This window comes from Lepidochelys kempii, chromosome 9, assembly GCF_965140265.1.
Source record: "Lepidochelys kempii isolate rLepKem1 chromosome 9, rLepKem1.hap2, whole genome shotgun sequence".
In the NCBI taxonomy this organism is placed as follows: domain Eukaryota; kingdom Metazoa; phylum Chordata; order Testudines; family Cheloniidae; genus Lepidochelys; species Lepidochelys kempii.
In genome coordinates, this window is record NC_133264.1 from 84,436,840 (window position 1) to 84,453,047 (window position 16,208).

The 16,208-nt window shown below is 40.2% G+C and overlaps 1 protein-coding gene across 7 annotated transcripts in view; it reads left to right on the top strand.

Annotated features, from left to right (window-relative positions):
* Window positions 1–16,208, top strand: part of AMMECR1 (AMMECR nuclear protein 1) — a 150,621-nt gene that overhangs the window by 72,363 nt on the left and 62,050 nt on the right. For all 7 annotated transcript variants that reach the window (XR_012160969.1, XR_012160968.1, XR_012160967.1 and 4 more), the window contains one exon: window positions 12,384–12,494. Coding sequence is in view for 4 of the 7 variants with exons in the window: in XM_073361201.1 (XP_073217302.1) it covers window positions 12,384–12,494 (111 nt within the window). In the remaining 3 variants the exon portion in view is untranslated. The remainder of the gene's footprint in view (window positions 1–12,383; window positions 12,495–16,208) is intronic.

Genomic DNA, 16,208 nt, shown 5'->3' on the forward strand with positions numbered 1-16,208 from the left:
CAGTCCTGTTTAAACTAGGTTTTAAGATAATAGCTGTTTTCTGACCCTTTAAGGATAGCTGCTAAGATAAGCAGAACTGGCTAACATATTAGTATATACACAGTTCACTTTTAATCTGTTGATTAACTGAGGTACGTAATGATTTAAAGGAAAACTCCAGTATAATGATTCTAAATGCTGTTCGAGTAAAGAAGGAAATCCCTAAATGTATGAATGAAATATAAGAGCAACATTCAAAGGAGTTGCTGTCTTGAATTAATGCAAAGGATGACTGAATCAGTTTTTTCCTTCAGAAATAATTGGAAATCAGAAGTTTTGCAGAATTGTAAATTGTGTAATATTTTTCAATGGTTAAACCAACAGTGACCTAAAATTTTTCAAGAATGGTGTAGGTCTGCCTTAAAAATAGTGTCTAGGAAGGGGACAAAGGTAAATTTTTGGTTCCTTTCGGTCTGTGATTCTTTAGTGCTTATTCCTAAACCGAATGGCTTTTTGTGTGTATGTACTCCATTATTTTACCTTGTAATAGAGGAATTCCCACCAAAGATGGCACTAATGGAGGCTATGATCACCCTAAGGTTTGCATTGTATGTTCATTGTCTGTCAGTATTCCCTGAGTATTAGAAAGACGACAACTACCTAGTACCCTCATTCTGTTCTCAGTGTCACATCATGGACTGTCATTAGTGTCAAGAAACTGAGGTCAAAGCTGTTCAGGAGCTGTTCACTTTCCAAAAGAACATTGATACCTAGGGCAGTGGTTTACAACCGGTGGTCTGCAGACTAAGATTTCCAAAGGAGTCCACACCTCCATTTGAAATATTTTAGGAGTCCGCAAATGAAAAAAGGTTGAATACCACTGAACTAGGAGGGTATTTAAGTTCTGTAAAATATCATATTTAGAAAAACAAAAAGGATGTTTTGCTGCAGATAGTGTTAAAAAAGGAACTAAAGCCAATCAGTGATGTTTTTCAACAAGTGACTTCAACCCCAAAAAAGTTATTGTCCAGAAAGACTAACAGCCGTGTTAGTCTGTATTCGCAAAAAGAAAAGGAGGACTTGTGGCACCTTAGAGACTAACCAATTTATTAGAGCATAAGCTTTCGTGAGCTACAGCTCACTTCCTCAGATGCATATCGTGGAAACTGTAGCAGGCTTTATATATACACAGAGAATATGAAACAATACCTATTCCCACCCCACTGTCCTGCTGGTAATAGCTTATCTAAAGTGATTTCCAGCACAAATCCAATACAATACCCACCTGCAGAAGTAAAGAAACAGATTGATAGAGCCAGAAGAGTTCCCAGAAGTTACCTACTACAGGACAGGCCTAACAAAGAAAATAACAGAACGCCACTAGCCGTCACCTTCAGCCCCCAACTAAAACCCCTCCAACGCATTATTAAGGATCTACAACCTATCCTAAAGGATGACCCAACACTCTCACAAATTTTGGGAGACAGGCCAGTCCTTGCCTACAGACAGCCCCGCAACCTGAAGCAAATACTCACCAACAACCACATACCACACAACAGAACCACTAACCCAGGAACTTATCCTTGCAACAAAGCCCATTGCCAACTGTGCCCACATATCTATTCAGGGGACACCATCACAGGGCCTAATAACACCAGCCACACTATCAGAGGCTCGTTCACCTGCACATCCACCAATGTGATATATGCCATCATGTGCCAGCAATGCCCCTCTGCCATGTACATTGGTCAAACTGGACAGTCTCTACGTAAAAGAATAAATGGACACAAATCAGATGTCAAGAATTATAACATTCATAAACCAGTCGGAGAACACTTCAATCTCTCTGGTCACGCGATCACAGACATGAAGGTCGCTATCTTAAAACAAAAAAACTTCAAATCCAGACTCCAGCGAGAAACTGCTGAATTGGAATTCATTTGCAAATTGGATACTATTAATTTAGGCTTAAATAGAGACTTGGAGTGGCTAAGTCATTATGCAAGGTAGCCTGTTTCCTCTTGTTTTTTCCTACCCCCCCAGATGTTCTGGTTTAACTTGGATTTTAACTTGAAGAGTGGTCAGTTTGGATGAGCTATTACCAGCAGGAGAGTGAGTTTGTGTGTGTATGGGGGTGGGGGGGATGTGAGAACCTGGATTTATGCAGGAAATAGCCCAGCTTGATTGTCATGCACATTGTGTAAAGAGTTGTCACTTTGGATGGGCTATCACCAGCAGGAGAGTGAATTTGTGTGGGGGGGTGGAGGGTGAGAAAACCTGGATTTGTGCTGGAAATCACTTTAGATAAGCTATTACCAGCAGGACAGTGGGGTGGGAATAGGTATTGTTTCATATTCTCTGTGTATATATAAAGCCTGCTGCAGTTTCCACGATATGCATCTGAGGAAGTGAGCTGTAGCTCACGAAAGCTTATGCTCTAATAAATTGGTTAGTCTCTAAGGTGCCACAAGTCCTCCTTTTCTTTTTATCATGAAGCTGGATGTAAGTTGTGAGGAAATGAGGGTCTCCACAGTGTTCTGGCAGGGATGTGAAAAAGACTGAGGGGGAAGGCTGGGAGGAGATGGAGAGTTGCTTAGCACATTATAAATGCAGTGCTAAGTTAAGTGTTTACTTCTCCATTTTCTTTACTGTTTGTTACTGGAATTTTGGAATAGTTTAAAGCTTTTAGTCTTGCCAGAAAAGCAAAGAGTAAATATACTTATGTGATCACACTGTCCTCTTAAAGGGGACTGTGGGTGTACTGGGTTCCATTTTTAGACTGTAGCATCTCCATTTTTAGGGTGGTTTGTAGTTAGAACATTTTACAGTTTTTAAAACTAGTCTTGCATTTAAAAATACATTGGATGGATACCAAAGCATGGCCCTGTAAGAAAAAAAGCTTGCTACTTCTCTCTTCATATGGTAATCTGCAATACTTAAAACTTTAGTTATTTCTAGATATAATCAATTGCATATTTCATTATTTTTTTCACTTAGTTTCTCGTTACACACAGGAAAAAAAAATCAATATAAAGTGTTATGCAGTGTAGCTCTTTGAGACAACTGCAACTCAGATAGCAAAGTTTGTCAACTGCTTAGTGAGCCATAAAAATATCCATTGCAGTAGAGTAAATTTTGGCAAGAGTGGTACCTTGACTGGACAGCAGGGAATGAGAGAAATCCAAACACAGGTGTAGCAGGGAGGGGGGCTGTTCCTCCCTCCTCCCCCTCCCCCCAACCAATCCCTCCCTTTTTGGTTCTCTGATTAGCCATCCTCTGAGTAAAGAGGGATGGGGTCAGTTGATTGGCTGCTGTGTGGCCTTGCCTGTTAGAGCTTAGTCCAGGCTTTGCAAAAGTCTCTTGCTTTCCAGTTAGCTGTCCTACCCTTCCTCCCCTTAGTTGTAGATTAGGAGCTGTGTCACTTAAGATACTGCAGGTCTAACCAATCATCTGTGTTTAGAAGTCAGTAAGGAGTTGTGCCCACTGGGCCAAATGGGCACATAGCTTGGTGGTTTTTTTCACCTTCCTCATAGCCTCCCCATAGCACAGTTGGGTTAGAAGCAATAAGATTTGAGGTTTCTATAATGCTGTTATGATTGACTCATCACAACTTGTGGCTTATGCCCAGTGTGAGAAAAGGCTAGAAGGGCCAGCTCTCGGAGGTAAATAAGACTGGCATTGCCCAGTTGGACCTTGTACTCCTAGGAGAGGAGCTGGACAGCTTTGCCAACTGAGGTTCCCCCAACCCAGCCTTGTGGCCTTTTGTCACTCCACCCTCCCCTTACATTGGGGTAGTTGGGGGGCAGGGGGGAGGGAGAGTTTTCACAACTGAAGTGAGTCTATGGGGCAGACTGAGGAGTGTCAGTCTTGAGTTGGTGTTTGGTTTATGGTTAAAGCCCTGTAACCCACACTGGAACTAATGAAACGCCTGATATGTGCCTGCCCCAGCTCTCAGTGTAGTGCCCCTCCTCAAGCTATAGTGAATAAAGTTGCGGCCTCCCATTTAAACCCATCTCATGTGTCCATTAGTCATTCACACAATGGCTAGGACATGCAGGTATTAGTGAATGATTACAGTTGTTGGAGTAGAGGTGCACCTTTATTTAATGCTATAAAGCCCAGCAAAAGCCAGAGCCTGAAGTTGTATGCTATGAGTTTTTCATTTGTGCCCGAGTGCAGCATTGCTAGTTGAACCCCTATTCTTTTAGTTCTTGTTTTTCCTCTTATTTCTGTGAATGGCTGTTCTGCAGTTTAAGGCCATCTCTTAATGCCCCCCCTCTGAGATTTATTTAAATGGCTTGTATAGTATTACTGAACTTAATGGAATTGTGATGTTATTAAACACTGCAGCCCCCCTTTTTATATTTTGACAAGCTTATAATTATTCAAAAAGGAAAAATGTGGAATTCAGACTGGCACTAGTACAGTCCAGGTTCCCTACGGCTCAAAATCTGAATACCATGCTCCATAAGCACACTTGTTTGTGGAAAGGGTGGGTAGAATAAAATAGTAAGGATATGGGATTGGGGAGGACAAGAAAGCAACTTTTTTCCTTCAGGAATGCCTAATATGGTAGTACATAATGTTCCGTAGAAAAACACTTAAAATCTATTTCATGTACAATCTCTATGTAATTTTTCCTGATATTGGTTTAATTCATTTTTGTAAATGAAGAGGTCTTTATAAATGGAGACATAGATACACCTGTCAGGGATGATCTGGATAATACTTACTCCTGCCACGAATACAGACTAGACTCTCAAGGTCCCTTCCAGTTCTATGATACTTGCCCAAATTAACACAGTGAGTCAGTGTCAAAGCTCATGGAGCTATTATCAAGAGTTCGTGGCACCTAATTCTGGGCTGTAATCTCTGTCAGACATTGCCTCTCCAGGTGCCATAGGTTCTGGCAGTTTTATACAGAACTTATTAGTATTCTCTGTTGTGGCTCTCGCTGCTGCATATACTGCCTTGCCTGCACTTGCAGCAGCCTGTAGGATATGTGTAGCTACACTGGAGTGAAAGGCAGGCTGCATTCATGCTACAGTGTGTAGCTACGCATGGTATTAAAAAGGTTTTGATGGGGAGGCAGTGGGGAAGGCTCTGACAGTTCCCACTGCTGGAGCCTTTCACTGCAGTGTGGCAAAGGGGAAGCAGTGGGGCTGTGACAGAGGTGAGCCTAGTGTCCCCCTGCCTCCTCCCCTACTAGAGCCTTCTTCTCGTGCCAGAGCCATTCACTATGGCAGGAAAGGCTGAGGCAGCAGGACACTAAAAACAAGAGTGTAGGTATGGGAGACACTCTTGGGGATATACCCTAGGGTTCTGGCGTCTTTCTACTCCACTTGCCAAGGCAGTGCCTCACTGTCTGCACTGTTATTTTTTACCTGTGCTAGCTGGGAGTGCAGTGTATGTACTCTACATGCCACTTTAAGTGTAGGCCTACCCTAAATGTGCATACACTTTGGCTTTGCTTAATTTGCAGTTGTATTAGAATGAAATACTGATAAGTATTTTGGAGTATGCTCTATTTTGGGAATCTTATTTGTGAGAGAGGGATTGGAGGAGAAAAATATCCTCACAAGAGTTCTCTAGTGAGGACAAAAACCTAGTTTCCACCCAAGATAAAAAATCAGCAAGCCAGAGATATTTCACAGTACTTGAATATCGATTGAGCATACACACCAAACTGAAACAATTCCTACAACAACAAAAAACAGCTTGACTGTCCATGAAATTAAAAGGGAAACGTATTTGTAGACATTTAGATGATTATTCCATTTTTCATTGTTCTGGAACGTGTCTAAATTGGGTACTTAAACTGATATGCACTGAAGTAATCCCATTCACTGGAGACAATGCATTTATATATATATATGGGATTGGAAAGATTAGCTATTTATGGGTAAATTGCACACAAACCCATGACAAATATTTCCATTGATAACTGAAATTTACAGGTAGGCAAAGTAAGAAGAATGTTGCTTGTGAACTTAGTGTCAAAATCTAATGATTTAGACTTTTGAATCAGGCTTGCTACAAGTGGACTAACAAATGAATAGTTAAAATAGTTATAATTTGTTGATTTAAGTATATTTACTGTGTTTATTTTGTAATTTGGGCAATGTCAACAACTTGTGTTAAGTTTATAAGGCTTATTTTTTTAATTTCAATATCTGCCATTAAATAATTGTCTGATTCCCCCCCTAATTTCCCCCAACTGTGAAAATTTAAATGAATAAAAAAATTAAAAAAATTAAAATTGATAGTCATTATAAAAATCAAACTCTGCAGAACCTAAATATACTGTAAACATGTACAAAAGTGTAAACACTGTAAATATGCAAGTATACATAATAGAATGGCAGCTTGCATGAATTGTTTTATACTGAAAGAATATTGATTTTTAAATGTAAATACTTGATGGTGGAAGCATGACAAGTCCTTGGCTCATTCACTCTTACAGTTATAGCTGACTGACTACTGAAGTATCTTGAACTATTTTTTGCTTTCAGACTAAATGCTTCCAGTAACATTGCATAGAAAATAGGTCACAGGTAAAGTTTAGGTGATGTCAGCTGTAAAACTTTAATAAGAATATTTGGGTGTTAATAGTAATTTACACAGAAATTGTACTACAGTGTGTCATGGCGGAATTATGGGAACATCTGGAACTTTTGCTGTGACGGGTCCGCTTTCCAAGTTTTCTTTCAACATGTCTATCAGTCTATACTTAAGATAGCACCCTTCACCCAAAGCTCTTCCAAGTTCTTTACAAGTTCTAAGAAATCAAGCTTCAGAGCTCCCCTGGGGAGTAAGAGAATATTCCTTTGTGCTTCGTTTACTTCATTAGTGGAATATTGCATAAGGAGGGAGGAATTAATGGTCTCTGGTCACACAGCCAATTTATTGGCATAGCCAGGGTTAGAACCTTGATTTACTGACTCCCAGGCTTGTATTTCAGCTACAGGCTATTGTTTAGTTAATCAAAAGTGCAGTAGTTACAATGGCGTCTCAAACTCTTCAGGTGGACCACCCTTTAGTAGACGCTGTTCTGGGGACAACTTTCCCTCCCATTCACAATCTCCTAACATCCTATGGCAACTGCAGCAGCTGCCTACATGGAGAAGTAATATTAGTTAAATATTTAGTGTATTTTAGCTGTCTTTTTAATGACATTTGACAACTGGAAATGAGAAGAGCCAGTAATAAGTGATCAGCCAGCTATCTAAGGACTTATAACTTCTGCAGTAGATAATTCTCCCATTCTTGTGCTTTATGCTTGTGCTTTGAATTAGGCACTGCACTGTGAGAACCTGTGATAGCCACTGGATGGGTATCACTTTGCAAGTTTAGCAGTGGCTGTGATTTCAAGGCACCTTAAAACCAGCGGCAGTTTTCAAGAGAGTCATGCAAACAAAGGGAAGCCAAATCTACAATTTAACAGGTAAAAAGCAGATGGATGTTGTAGAGAGTACTGAAGCTGGTATCCTTTTCCTGTATTTGTTTAGTTTACATCTGTTTGCTGTAAGGGGTCTTAATAGCAGGCAAGGACTTAATAGATTCAGAGATTAAGGCGAGGATGGCAATCTAGTCTGACCACCTGCATTAGATGGCCTATTAAACTTTAACCAATAATTCTCCCATTTAGCCTGACAATTTGTGATGGAACTAGAATGTTGCTATGCATCCAGATTCAAATATGAACTCTCATCATAGAATGAATGTATCTTGAGCCCTTCCGATCTATATTTACTTCTGTCAGTGACCCTGCAGGGGTCCATTAACCCCTTTGACATTCAGCAGTAGTTTATTTACAGGCTTCCCCATACCCTTTAAAGCAGCCATATCAGTTAGTTCTAGAAGGAATCCCCATTGGATTGAAAAAGATAACTCAGAACAAAGTATTTGAGTAAACCAGTATATTTGCATCTGAATTCTAACTTCCATACACTATAATTTAGTATAATACAGCTAATAAATCTCTAACCTGAGACAAAAAGGGTAAGAAAACAGTGATGAGCTCCAGTTGGAATATTATTTCAGACTTATCTGAGCAAGGGGAGATTGTTTTGAGCACTATCACAATTGAACAATTTCCTTGGTATCTTCAGATCAAGGCTAGATCTGGAAGGTATGCTATAGTCAGACAAGTTATTGGTCTCAATACAGCGGTAATTGGGTGAAATTCTATGTCCTGTGTTAGAAAGAAGGTCAGACTAGATGACCTCAGTGGTCCCTTTGGCCTTAAAAATCTATGAAAAGAGCAAAAAAAGCAAAGATCTGTCTACCTCCTTTTCAAGCTTATCAAAAAGCAAATTAATAAAATACAAAGTAAGAGACATCTTAAACTGCCTCCTCAGTTCATCATCACTAGAAGAAGGTGAACTCTTCCAGCCTAATAAAGGAGAGTCACAAGGTTCCACCGGGGGCAGATCACCTTGTTTAGTGCTCTGAAAGTCATCAGCATGTAAAGTTTCAGGGCTCATTCAGCTTTGCAGTGACTGAATTATTTGGGGGTTGGGGGGAAAAGGACCTGACGTGGCCCCAGACTCACAAGAACATTGTAACCGATTAGTTTTCAAAAATTGGTATGATAACTCGCTCATCTCTGAAAGTAAGGGATTATCTAGGTTCCATGATCTCTCCTCAAAGTTTGCCATGTGTTTGGAGGGACACTAATGGCAGACTCTGCCACCCTCTAAACTGGTCATATTAAATAGGACAATTGCTGCCATCTGCCATTCTACAATCCCAAGGTGGTCTTGCATCTTCAAAGGCACTTTGTATATTTTCATGGTCTCATGAACTATGATCTTCATACCATAAGAAAAGGCCCTCTAATTGTTGGTTCTTAGACTGCTTCAAAATTGAAATACCTTGAGGTTTTTGAAATATTTTAGGGCTTGGAGAGGAAAGGTGGCAAGGGAGAGGTGACTGTCTCACAAAAGAGGAGAAGCTTCTGGGGTGTCATCTGACTAGTCCCTCAAAAAAAGGGAGTTTGCTATGGAAAGTGAAAGAAGAGTACAAGAAGGTTTTCAAAGCTCATAATTAGAAAAGTTTGTGGTGCAGTATTCCCAGGGTTATCTAGCTTCATTCTCAGCTGATGTCAAAACAGATTTGTTGTTGCTATCTCTTTTGATGCAGCCATTTCAGAGCTATTCCTGGACCCATATAAGATTTATTAATCTTGCTTGTTTCTTTAGAGAAACATAGGAGCTGGTGCGTTCACCTTGTAATCTCCTGTCTCTCAAACCCAGTAGCTTAATCTAATGTGAGACATTCCTCCATTCTTAGAAGGCAGTGACCACCTCAGGATATTTTTGATAGAAAAATCAGTGCAAAACCAGGTAGACTTGGCAGTGGTGGCTTGTGCCAGACTTGCCTTGGTAACCGGGGGAAGTGGGGGGGGAGAAGAATGACCAATCAAAGGACATTTTGAGTAGAAAAATCAGTGCAGCATACCCAAACGTTCATGAGGCAGTAGCAGCTGGTTTAGATGTATTTATTCAGAGGATTTATTTCTCCAGGATATTGTTAGACGGGATGAAGGTCATGGCGCCATAATGCCTGCCTGCTAACTGAGCTCTAGACAGATGTAGAAAGAGATAGATGCATGCCTTACTGTAGCAGATTTTATACAGTGCTTTCAAAGTCTTGATGCCAAGTATGGCACACATCTTCTGCCACAATTGTCTGTGAACAGAGACTTTCCCTGAAATGTGAAGCCAGATTTTACTTGAGATGAACAATCAGGGTTTAGGCCAGAGGTACACAATTTTTCTTGTGTATATCTCCCTCCCTAATTATGACCCCATTGTGATCAGTCATCCACATGACAAATTGCTTATAGGAAAGACTAAAACAAGGACATGTCTGAAGGACTGATATTTGTACCTTCTTATTTGTATTTCATGAAATAGTAATTTGTTTGCTTTTAACAGAAAATGCAGTAGACTCCTCCTGCTTTTCTTTTCCCTCCCACCCCCATCTCCTCGGCATTCTGGAACTTCCAGCTGAGGCTGTTCATCTCAAGAACTCTGTTGGACTTGAATTACAACCCTGCAGATTTCAGGGAACTGGGGATCCAGGAACTACATGAACTTTCCTCTCCCTCTGCCTACAACTCCACCTGCTCTGGCTCCCCGGGGCTTAGTTCTGCTAGTGTCCAGACTCCTTCCCCAATCCAGACACTCCATCTACTGTCCCAGAGAGAGACTGCTTTTTTTCCCCTCTGTCCCAACTTGCCAATTTGTTCAGTGCCCCTGGCCTCTCTCTGATGTACTTCGTGAATCCTCCTGTCCCCTCCATCATGCACTTCCTGCGTCTCTGTTTGCTTGCCTGCTGGAATCCCTGGCCGTAGTTGTTTTTACTTCCGAGCCCACCTGTGGTATTCCTTATCTCCCTCTCACCACCACCCCCCACTTTATCCCTGCTACAAATGCTGACACTCCTCAAGTTCAATCTACCAACTTGAGTCAAGTTTTCTGCTTCCCTGGCCCCTTCTCCAAGCCCTGGCTCCTTGGTGAAAGCAGGGAGGATAGAACAAGTGCTAGAACCAGGTGATGTCTCAACCAATAGACTACAGTTTGAGAAGTGTTCAGTCTAGGCCATATGAATGTAATGCTCTAGCTTGTGGAAGCAGAAAGAATTGCAAAAATATTTAGATTTTGACATGTAAATTATTTTGCTCAAAGATGAACTAGGTTCAGTTTTCATTAAAACATGCCTTACCTGCATTAATACCTTCAATATCTTAAAATTTTTAAGAAATTTTTTAATCATTTATCCTTTTTTGCATTTGACTGTTATGTTCCATCATGGCTATGAGTAGACTAGAACAGCAATTCACAAACTTCATTCTGGCAACAAAATTACTACATGACCCTGGGGGTGGAGCCAGAGCCCCACTGCCCTGGGTACAGACGGAGCTTGGGCTTCAACTTCAGCCCGGCATCCCAGCAAGTCTAATGCTGGCCCTGGTGACCGCATTTTAATGGGGTTGTGACCCCCTTTGGGGTCCTGACCCACAGTTTGAGAACCGCTGGACTAGAAAATTCCAAGTCAATGTAATTTTCTGGCTCTCATGCATTGGCACAATGCTGTAATGTTTGGGGCTGCATTCACTGTAGGGGAAAGCTTAGATCCAAATTCTTTTTTTCATTAAATAAAAAAATTCTCCTGATCTTTATGTTTAACAAAAACTAATGTATGTTTAGGCCCTAAACTATTTGACATTATCCTATTAAATCAGATTATCTAAATGTTAATGTTTAAGAAGCTGAGTTCATTGTCACACATTGACTTAATATAATCTGTCCCACGTCCCCACAAATTGAGGTGAGTAAGACCAAGGCCCCAGTCCTATAGACACTTGTGCTTAACTTTGTGAACATCCGAGTATGTCCATTGACTTCAAATGGCCTGCACACACATGAGTGTATGCACAGGTCACCACTAAAGTGGTTTAGTGTTATTGGTAGGAGTCAGTAATCCATGTTTCCCCTGAGTGAGGCTTGCTTTAAAACAAAATAATTGAAGCTTAAATTTTCCTGGTATTCTTTGAAGTTTCTCAATGGTGAAAGTGGGACTGAGAGGTTTAGACCAACCTTACAAAATCTTACTGCTCACTTAATTAGAGTAGGGTTTTTTGAGAAGGGGGGGTGAATTAGCAAAATTGTTACACATGCACAGATTAAGATTTATGTTGAGCTCAGAAAAAAAAAAAAGAGCTGGCTGCTGAATTAGACTGTTTACAGAGAAGATACCACTCTGGCCTTTGCACTACTGATTATCATCTTTCAGAAGCTAGGCTAGCCGCCAAGAAAGATTTGGCCATAGTGGAGAAAATTTCCTTTGTACAGGCTTATATTTTAAAATCTAGATAGCATCTGTCCTTAAATGCCTTTTGCCTGCCTTACGGGGGATTCTGTTAGTGCTCAGCTCTCAATTAAAAAAGAGCAAGGATTTTCTGTATGACTAGTATGAATGCGATATTATTCTTTGTTCTGTGGAGGTCTCATAAGAACTGGCCTTCTATAGCAAAGATGTCTGAGGGAAGATTTCTTTGCTTCTGGGGAGAGTCTTATGGAATATAAGCAAACATACAAAATGCATCATGTCAGCTAGCAAAAGATTTGCTTCTCTGGCTATTGAGTATTGTAGCTAGAGACTAGTCTAGTTTCCAGCATTTGTATCTGAATGACATGGGCCTTTCTACAGTAGACAAACAAATAGTAAAATAGGCTTCCAAATACTATGGCCAGTGCAAAAGCAGCTAATTTGTAGGCTTTGTTCAGTCTTGCAACAGAGAAATATTATGTTATTGAAATACCACTGACTATCAGTATTGTAACACTTGTAAGAATTCTGCAGTCACACATGCCTTTTCTTCCTCCCTAACACAGCCCGCTATTTGTAACGTGGAAGATTGGTCGAGATAAACGATTGCGTGGATGCATAGGTACTTTTTCAGCCATGAACCTGCATTCAGGACTCAGGGAGTACACACTTACTAGGTAAGAATTGTTCTTTGTTGTTTCAACTTCTGCACTTAAATATTTTAAATAGGGAAATCAAAACAGAACCTGAATTTTGTGATTTCTTTGTTTCTGAACTTGTCAGCCAAAATTTTTAACCCCTTTAACACCATCTAAATTTCTCTATGTGACCATTGGTACTGTGGTGTTAATAGCTTCAATTAAATCCATAGCTGGATTCTTGTCTAAAATATGGTTTTCCAGCAACTTACTGTAACTGACTCATAGTAGTTTCCCCCCAGTGGATAGACAACTTTTGATCTTAATAGTTAACTTGAGGGCAGAAGACCAGAAAGTCAGTTTTGGGGATTATCATATTCACGGGTCTAAAACAGCAGGTATTCTCACCTCTTCTCCATCGGGTGCTTCCAATCAGCTGCAGTTATTTTAATCCTACAAATTTCCATTACATGTTACTCTTCAGATACATCCCAGCCCCTGAGTGGGAAACTTCTGGACTAGGGAGGTAAGTGATAATTCTCACTTCCCTGTCAGCATAATCCTTTATTTTTGACCCACACCCAAAATCATTCACCTTAGTGTGTGTTTTCCTTTTGCATAGGGTGAAAAAAAAAAATCACTAGAGCTAGAAGTAGGCATTGTACTTGGTTTCCTCTGATTATTGTGATTTTAGGTTCTCTAAAGGGTGGGTGGGATTGCTGTTAAAATTTCTGTTACAATTCAATGTACTGCTTTGTAGTGCTTCAAAATGGAAAATATATTCTGGTGCATGTAGACTTCTAGGATGGTTACCATCCCATCCCTATTACTCGGTATTTCTAGACCACTTGCGTTTGGAGACTTGCTTCTAGTGCTGGATCTTCCTCTATTGTTAAAACCCCACACTGCTAATATTAACCGTTGACATAATGGAGTATAGTCATGTCTCTCTTGGTGAATGATTAAGCTAATAAAATCCTGAGGCTACTTCAGGCTTAGCAGGCAAATGCATGAAGCAGCTCAACTATTCATTTGCTTGGGTGCCTCAAACTTGGAGAAAACCTAGCTGTCTTCATTGTATCAGTTATAATACCTGGAACATCTCTGGCTATGCTTTGTTAAGACTCTGCAATCAAAAAAGATCAGTAAAACAAGACTTGTAAAATATATTATACATTATTAGTAGTAGTATTTTTATAACATTGTGCCTAGAGTTCTTAAGGAAGTTAAGGATCCATCATACTAGGAACTGTACAGACAGTGAAAAACTTCCAAAGCGCTTAAAGTCTAAAAGTCTGTTCTGCTGTTTTGGGTCAGGTATTGCAGGTTTGTGCAGAAAACCTCCATCAGAGGCTAGGATGAAGAAGTCAGAACAAAGAAGTGAAGTCTAATGGCAAACAATAAAACAGAGAAAATATGAGAAGGCACTTGGAATACTGTAAATGCTATGGAATTGGTAAACCTGTGGAAGTTGATGTGAAGAGGCCAGGTTATCTAATCTTAAGAGAATCCATGGAAGTGTGTTTAATACATGCAAGTTAACTGTAGTGTCAGTCAGTCTTTCATTGTCCAGGAGTTGCGTGGCACGGTACTCTTGTGTGATTTAGAAGATACTTGGAAGACCCTTATTACATCCCAAATTCTGAAGTTGGAAAGGGTAACAAAAATATGAAAAGTGGCACCTAACGTAAGGGCATTAAAATAGCTTAAATGCATCATTTAAATGGACAGCTAATGTGGAAAGTCACACTAAGCTATCCAGAAAGAGGTTTTAATAGGAAGATGCTATCAAGCTTGATCACAGGAGAATGCGATTACAGCTCAGTATTTTTCCACATGAAGGGAAACTTTATACCTCAAGACCTAAAAGCCAACCTATTTTGTAATACAGTGAGCATACTTAATTTTTACTACTTGTTTGAAAATCTTTACTGGTTTTTCTGGAATCCCCATTATTTTTACAGGAAGTCTCTCAAACTTACATTGGTTTTTAAACAGCTTTCAGTATGGTAGAAACATTATAGGTATGAGCACTGGGATTCTGAGTAAATTACAGGGTTTCTGAAATTTGATGGCATATATGTGCAGAGAGACTATTGATTTGCATTGGCTAGCATGAGATTGTGGTTGCGGTTGCGACTTTCTGTTCAGCATATGTTTAGAAAGAAGAAAAACTTTGAGTGGATTATCTGCATTTTCCAGACAAGTTTCTTTTATCTCCAAAAAGTGAAGGAAAGAGTGAAATTATCAGGGAAGCAGCTCTCAGCCTTTTACACAAGGAAACTTTCCAGAAAGAAACTCGGAGAACCAGACGAGAAGAGTCTCAAATGGCCATCAGCTTTTATGACTTGAGGCTTCACAAGCCCCACTAGGAGGGACTCGAAACTAGGATGTTCTAATTTGTTAAACAGTATGTGGGCTATGACGTTCTTGACTAAGATAAAAGAAAGTTCCCAAAAGCAAAGAAAAATTAGTGAAAATGCTTTGGAGGCAAACTAAACCACAGGGCAGACTGCTCATGAATGGGCCATCAGCACCCGAGAATGGAACTTTATCAAAATAGTCAAAGAACAAAGTTGCAAGCTAAGCTGCTCCTGACCTTGATCACATGTTGCCTTCAAGACATCTTATTCTGCTGTTTTAGAAAAATGGAAGCTCTTGCAAAAGATGCCTTCTTGATTCATTCTAAGCCTTTTAGTAACTTCCAGACTGTGGATTGACATGGATTTTTCAGAGCCCTTCAGCATCCACAGACCTTTCTAACTAAAGACTAAGGAAGCACTCTCATCAGATGATTGAAATCCTCTTAAAGGCTAGACTTACATTTTCAAAACTTGGAATTAGGAATTCCAAGGTACTCACCATACTAAGAGGCTAACTTTTCTAGTATGTCAGTTGGCTGTGGTTTCAAGGAGTGAGTTAGAACACCCTTGTGCTAATCAAGGTATAGTAGATTTCTTTCATATTGGGCTGAGATAAAGATGTCAGTAATATTAGGCACATCAGGATATCAGACTTCATTCGTTCTGCAGGTGATTGCAAATTCCCTCCACGCTTCCCAGTAATTTAAATTTCTTTTAAATAAAGTAAGGATAGTGGATCTGGCAATCCAAAATGAGTAGCTTTCTCTCCCACCCTACCCTTCTTGGAAGCCAAGCCCACAAGTCTGGAAACTATCTTTTACAGTCTTAGACCCCCCCCAAAAAAAAAAAAGTAGTAATATGATAGAAAATGAGTTGTTCTGCATTTTGAGCAATGTAGGTTATTAGTGGTATTGCCAGCATGCTCTGAACAGGAAATTTCTGATGTTGAATGACTCATTAATTGGATGCATCTGCCCAAGTCGTGAGGAAGGGATGAGAATACCCATAGTTTAAAAAGTTAGTAATGCATTTCTAATTAAATCTGTTTTGTAGAATTCAATTTTCTTTACAGATACATAAAACTGTGGGAGGCGGAAGGAAGGAAGTGAGTTATTGCAGGACTTCATGAGAGAAGTGGGTGGGCGAGGTTCTGTGGCCTGCAATGTGCAGGAGGTCAGACTAGATCAGCCGTTCTCAACCTATTTACCATCGTGGGCTGCATATGCAGCCCCCAATGTGTTATGTGGGCTGCATCCAATCCTACCAGCATAGCCCTGAGAATGTCACCTAGGCCACAACTCTGTGCTAATTGAGCCGCAAGCAGTCCACAGAGTGCAGGTTGAGAACCACTGTACTAGATGATCATGATGGTCCCTTCTGGCCTTTGAGT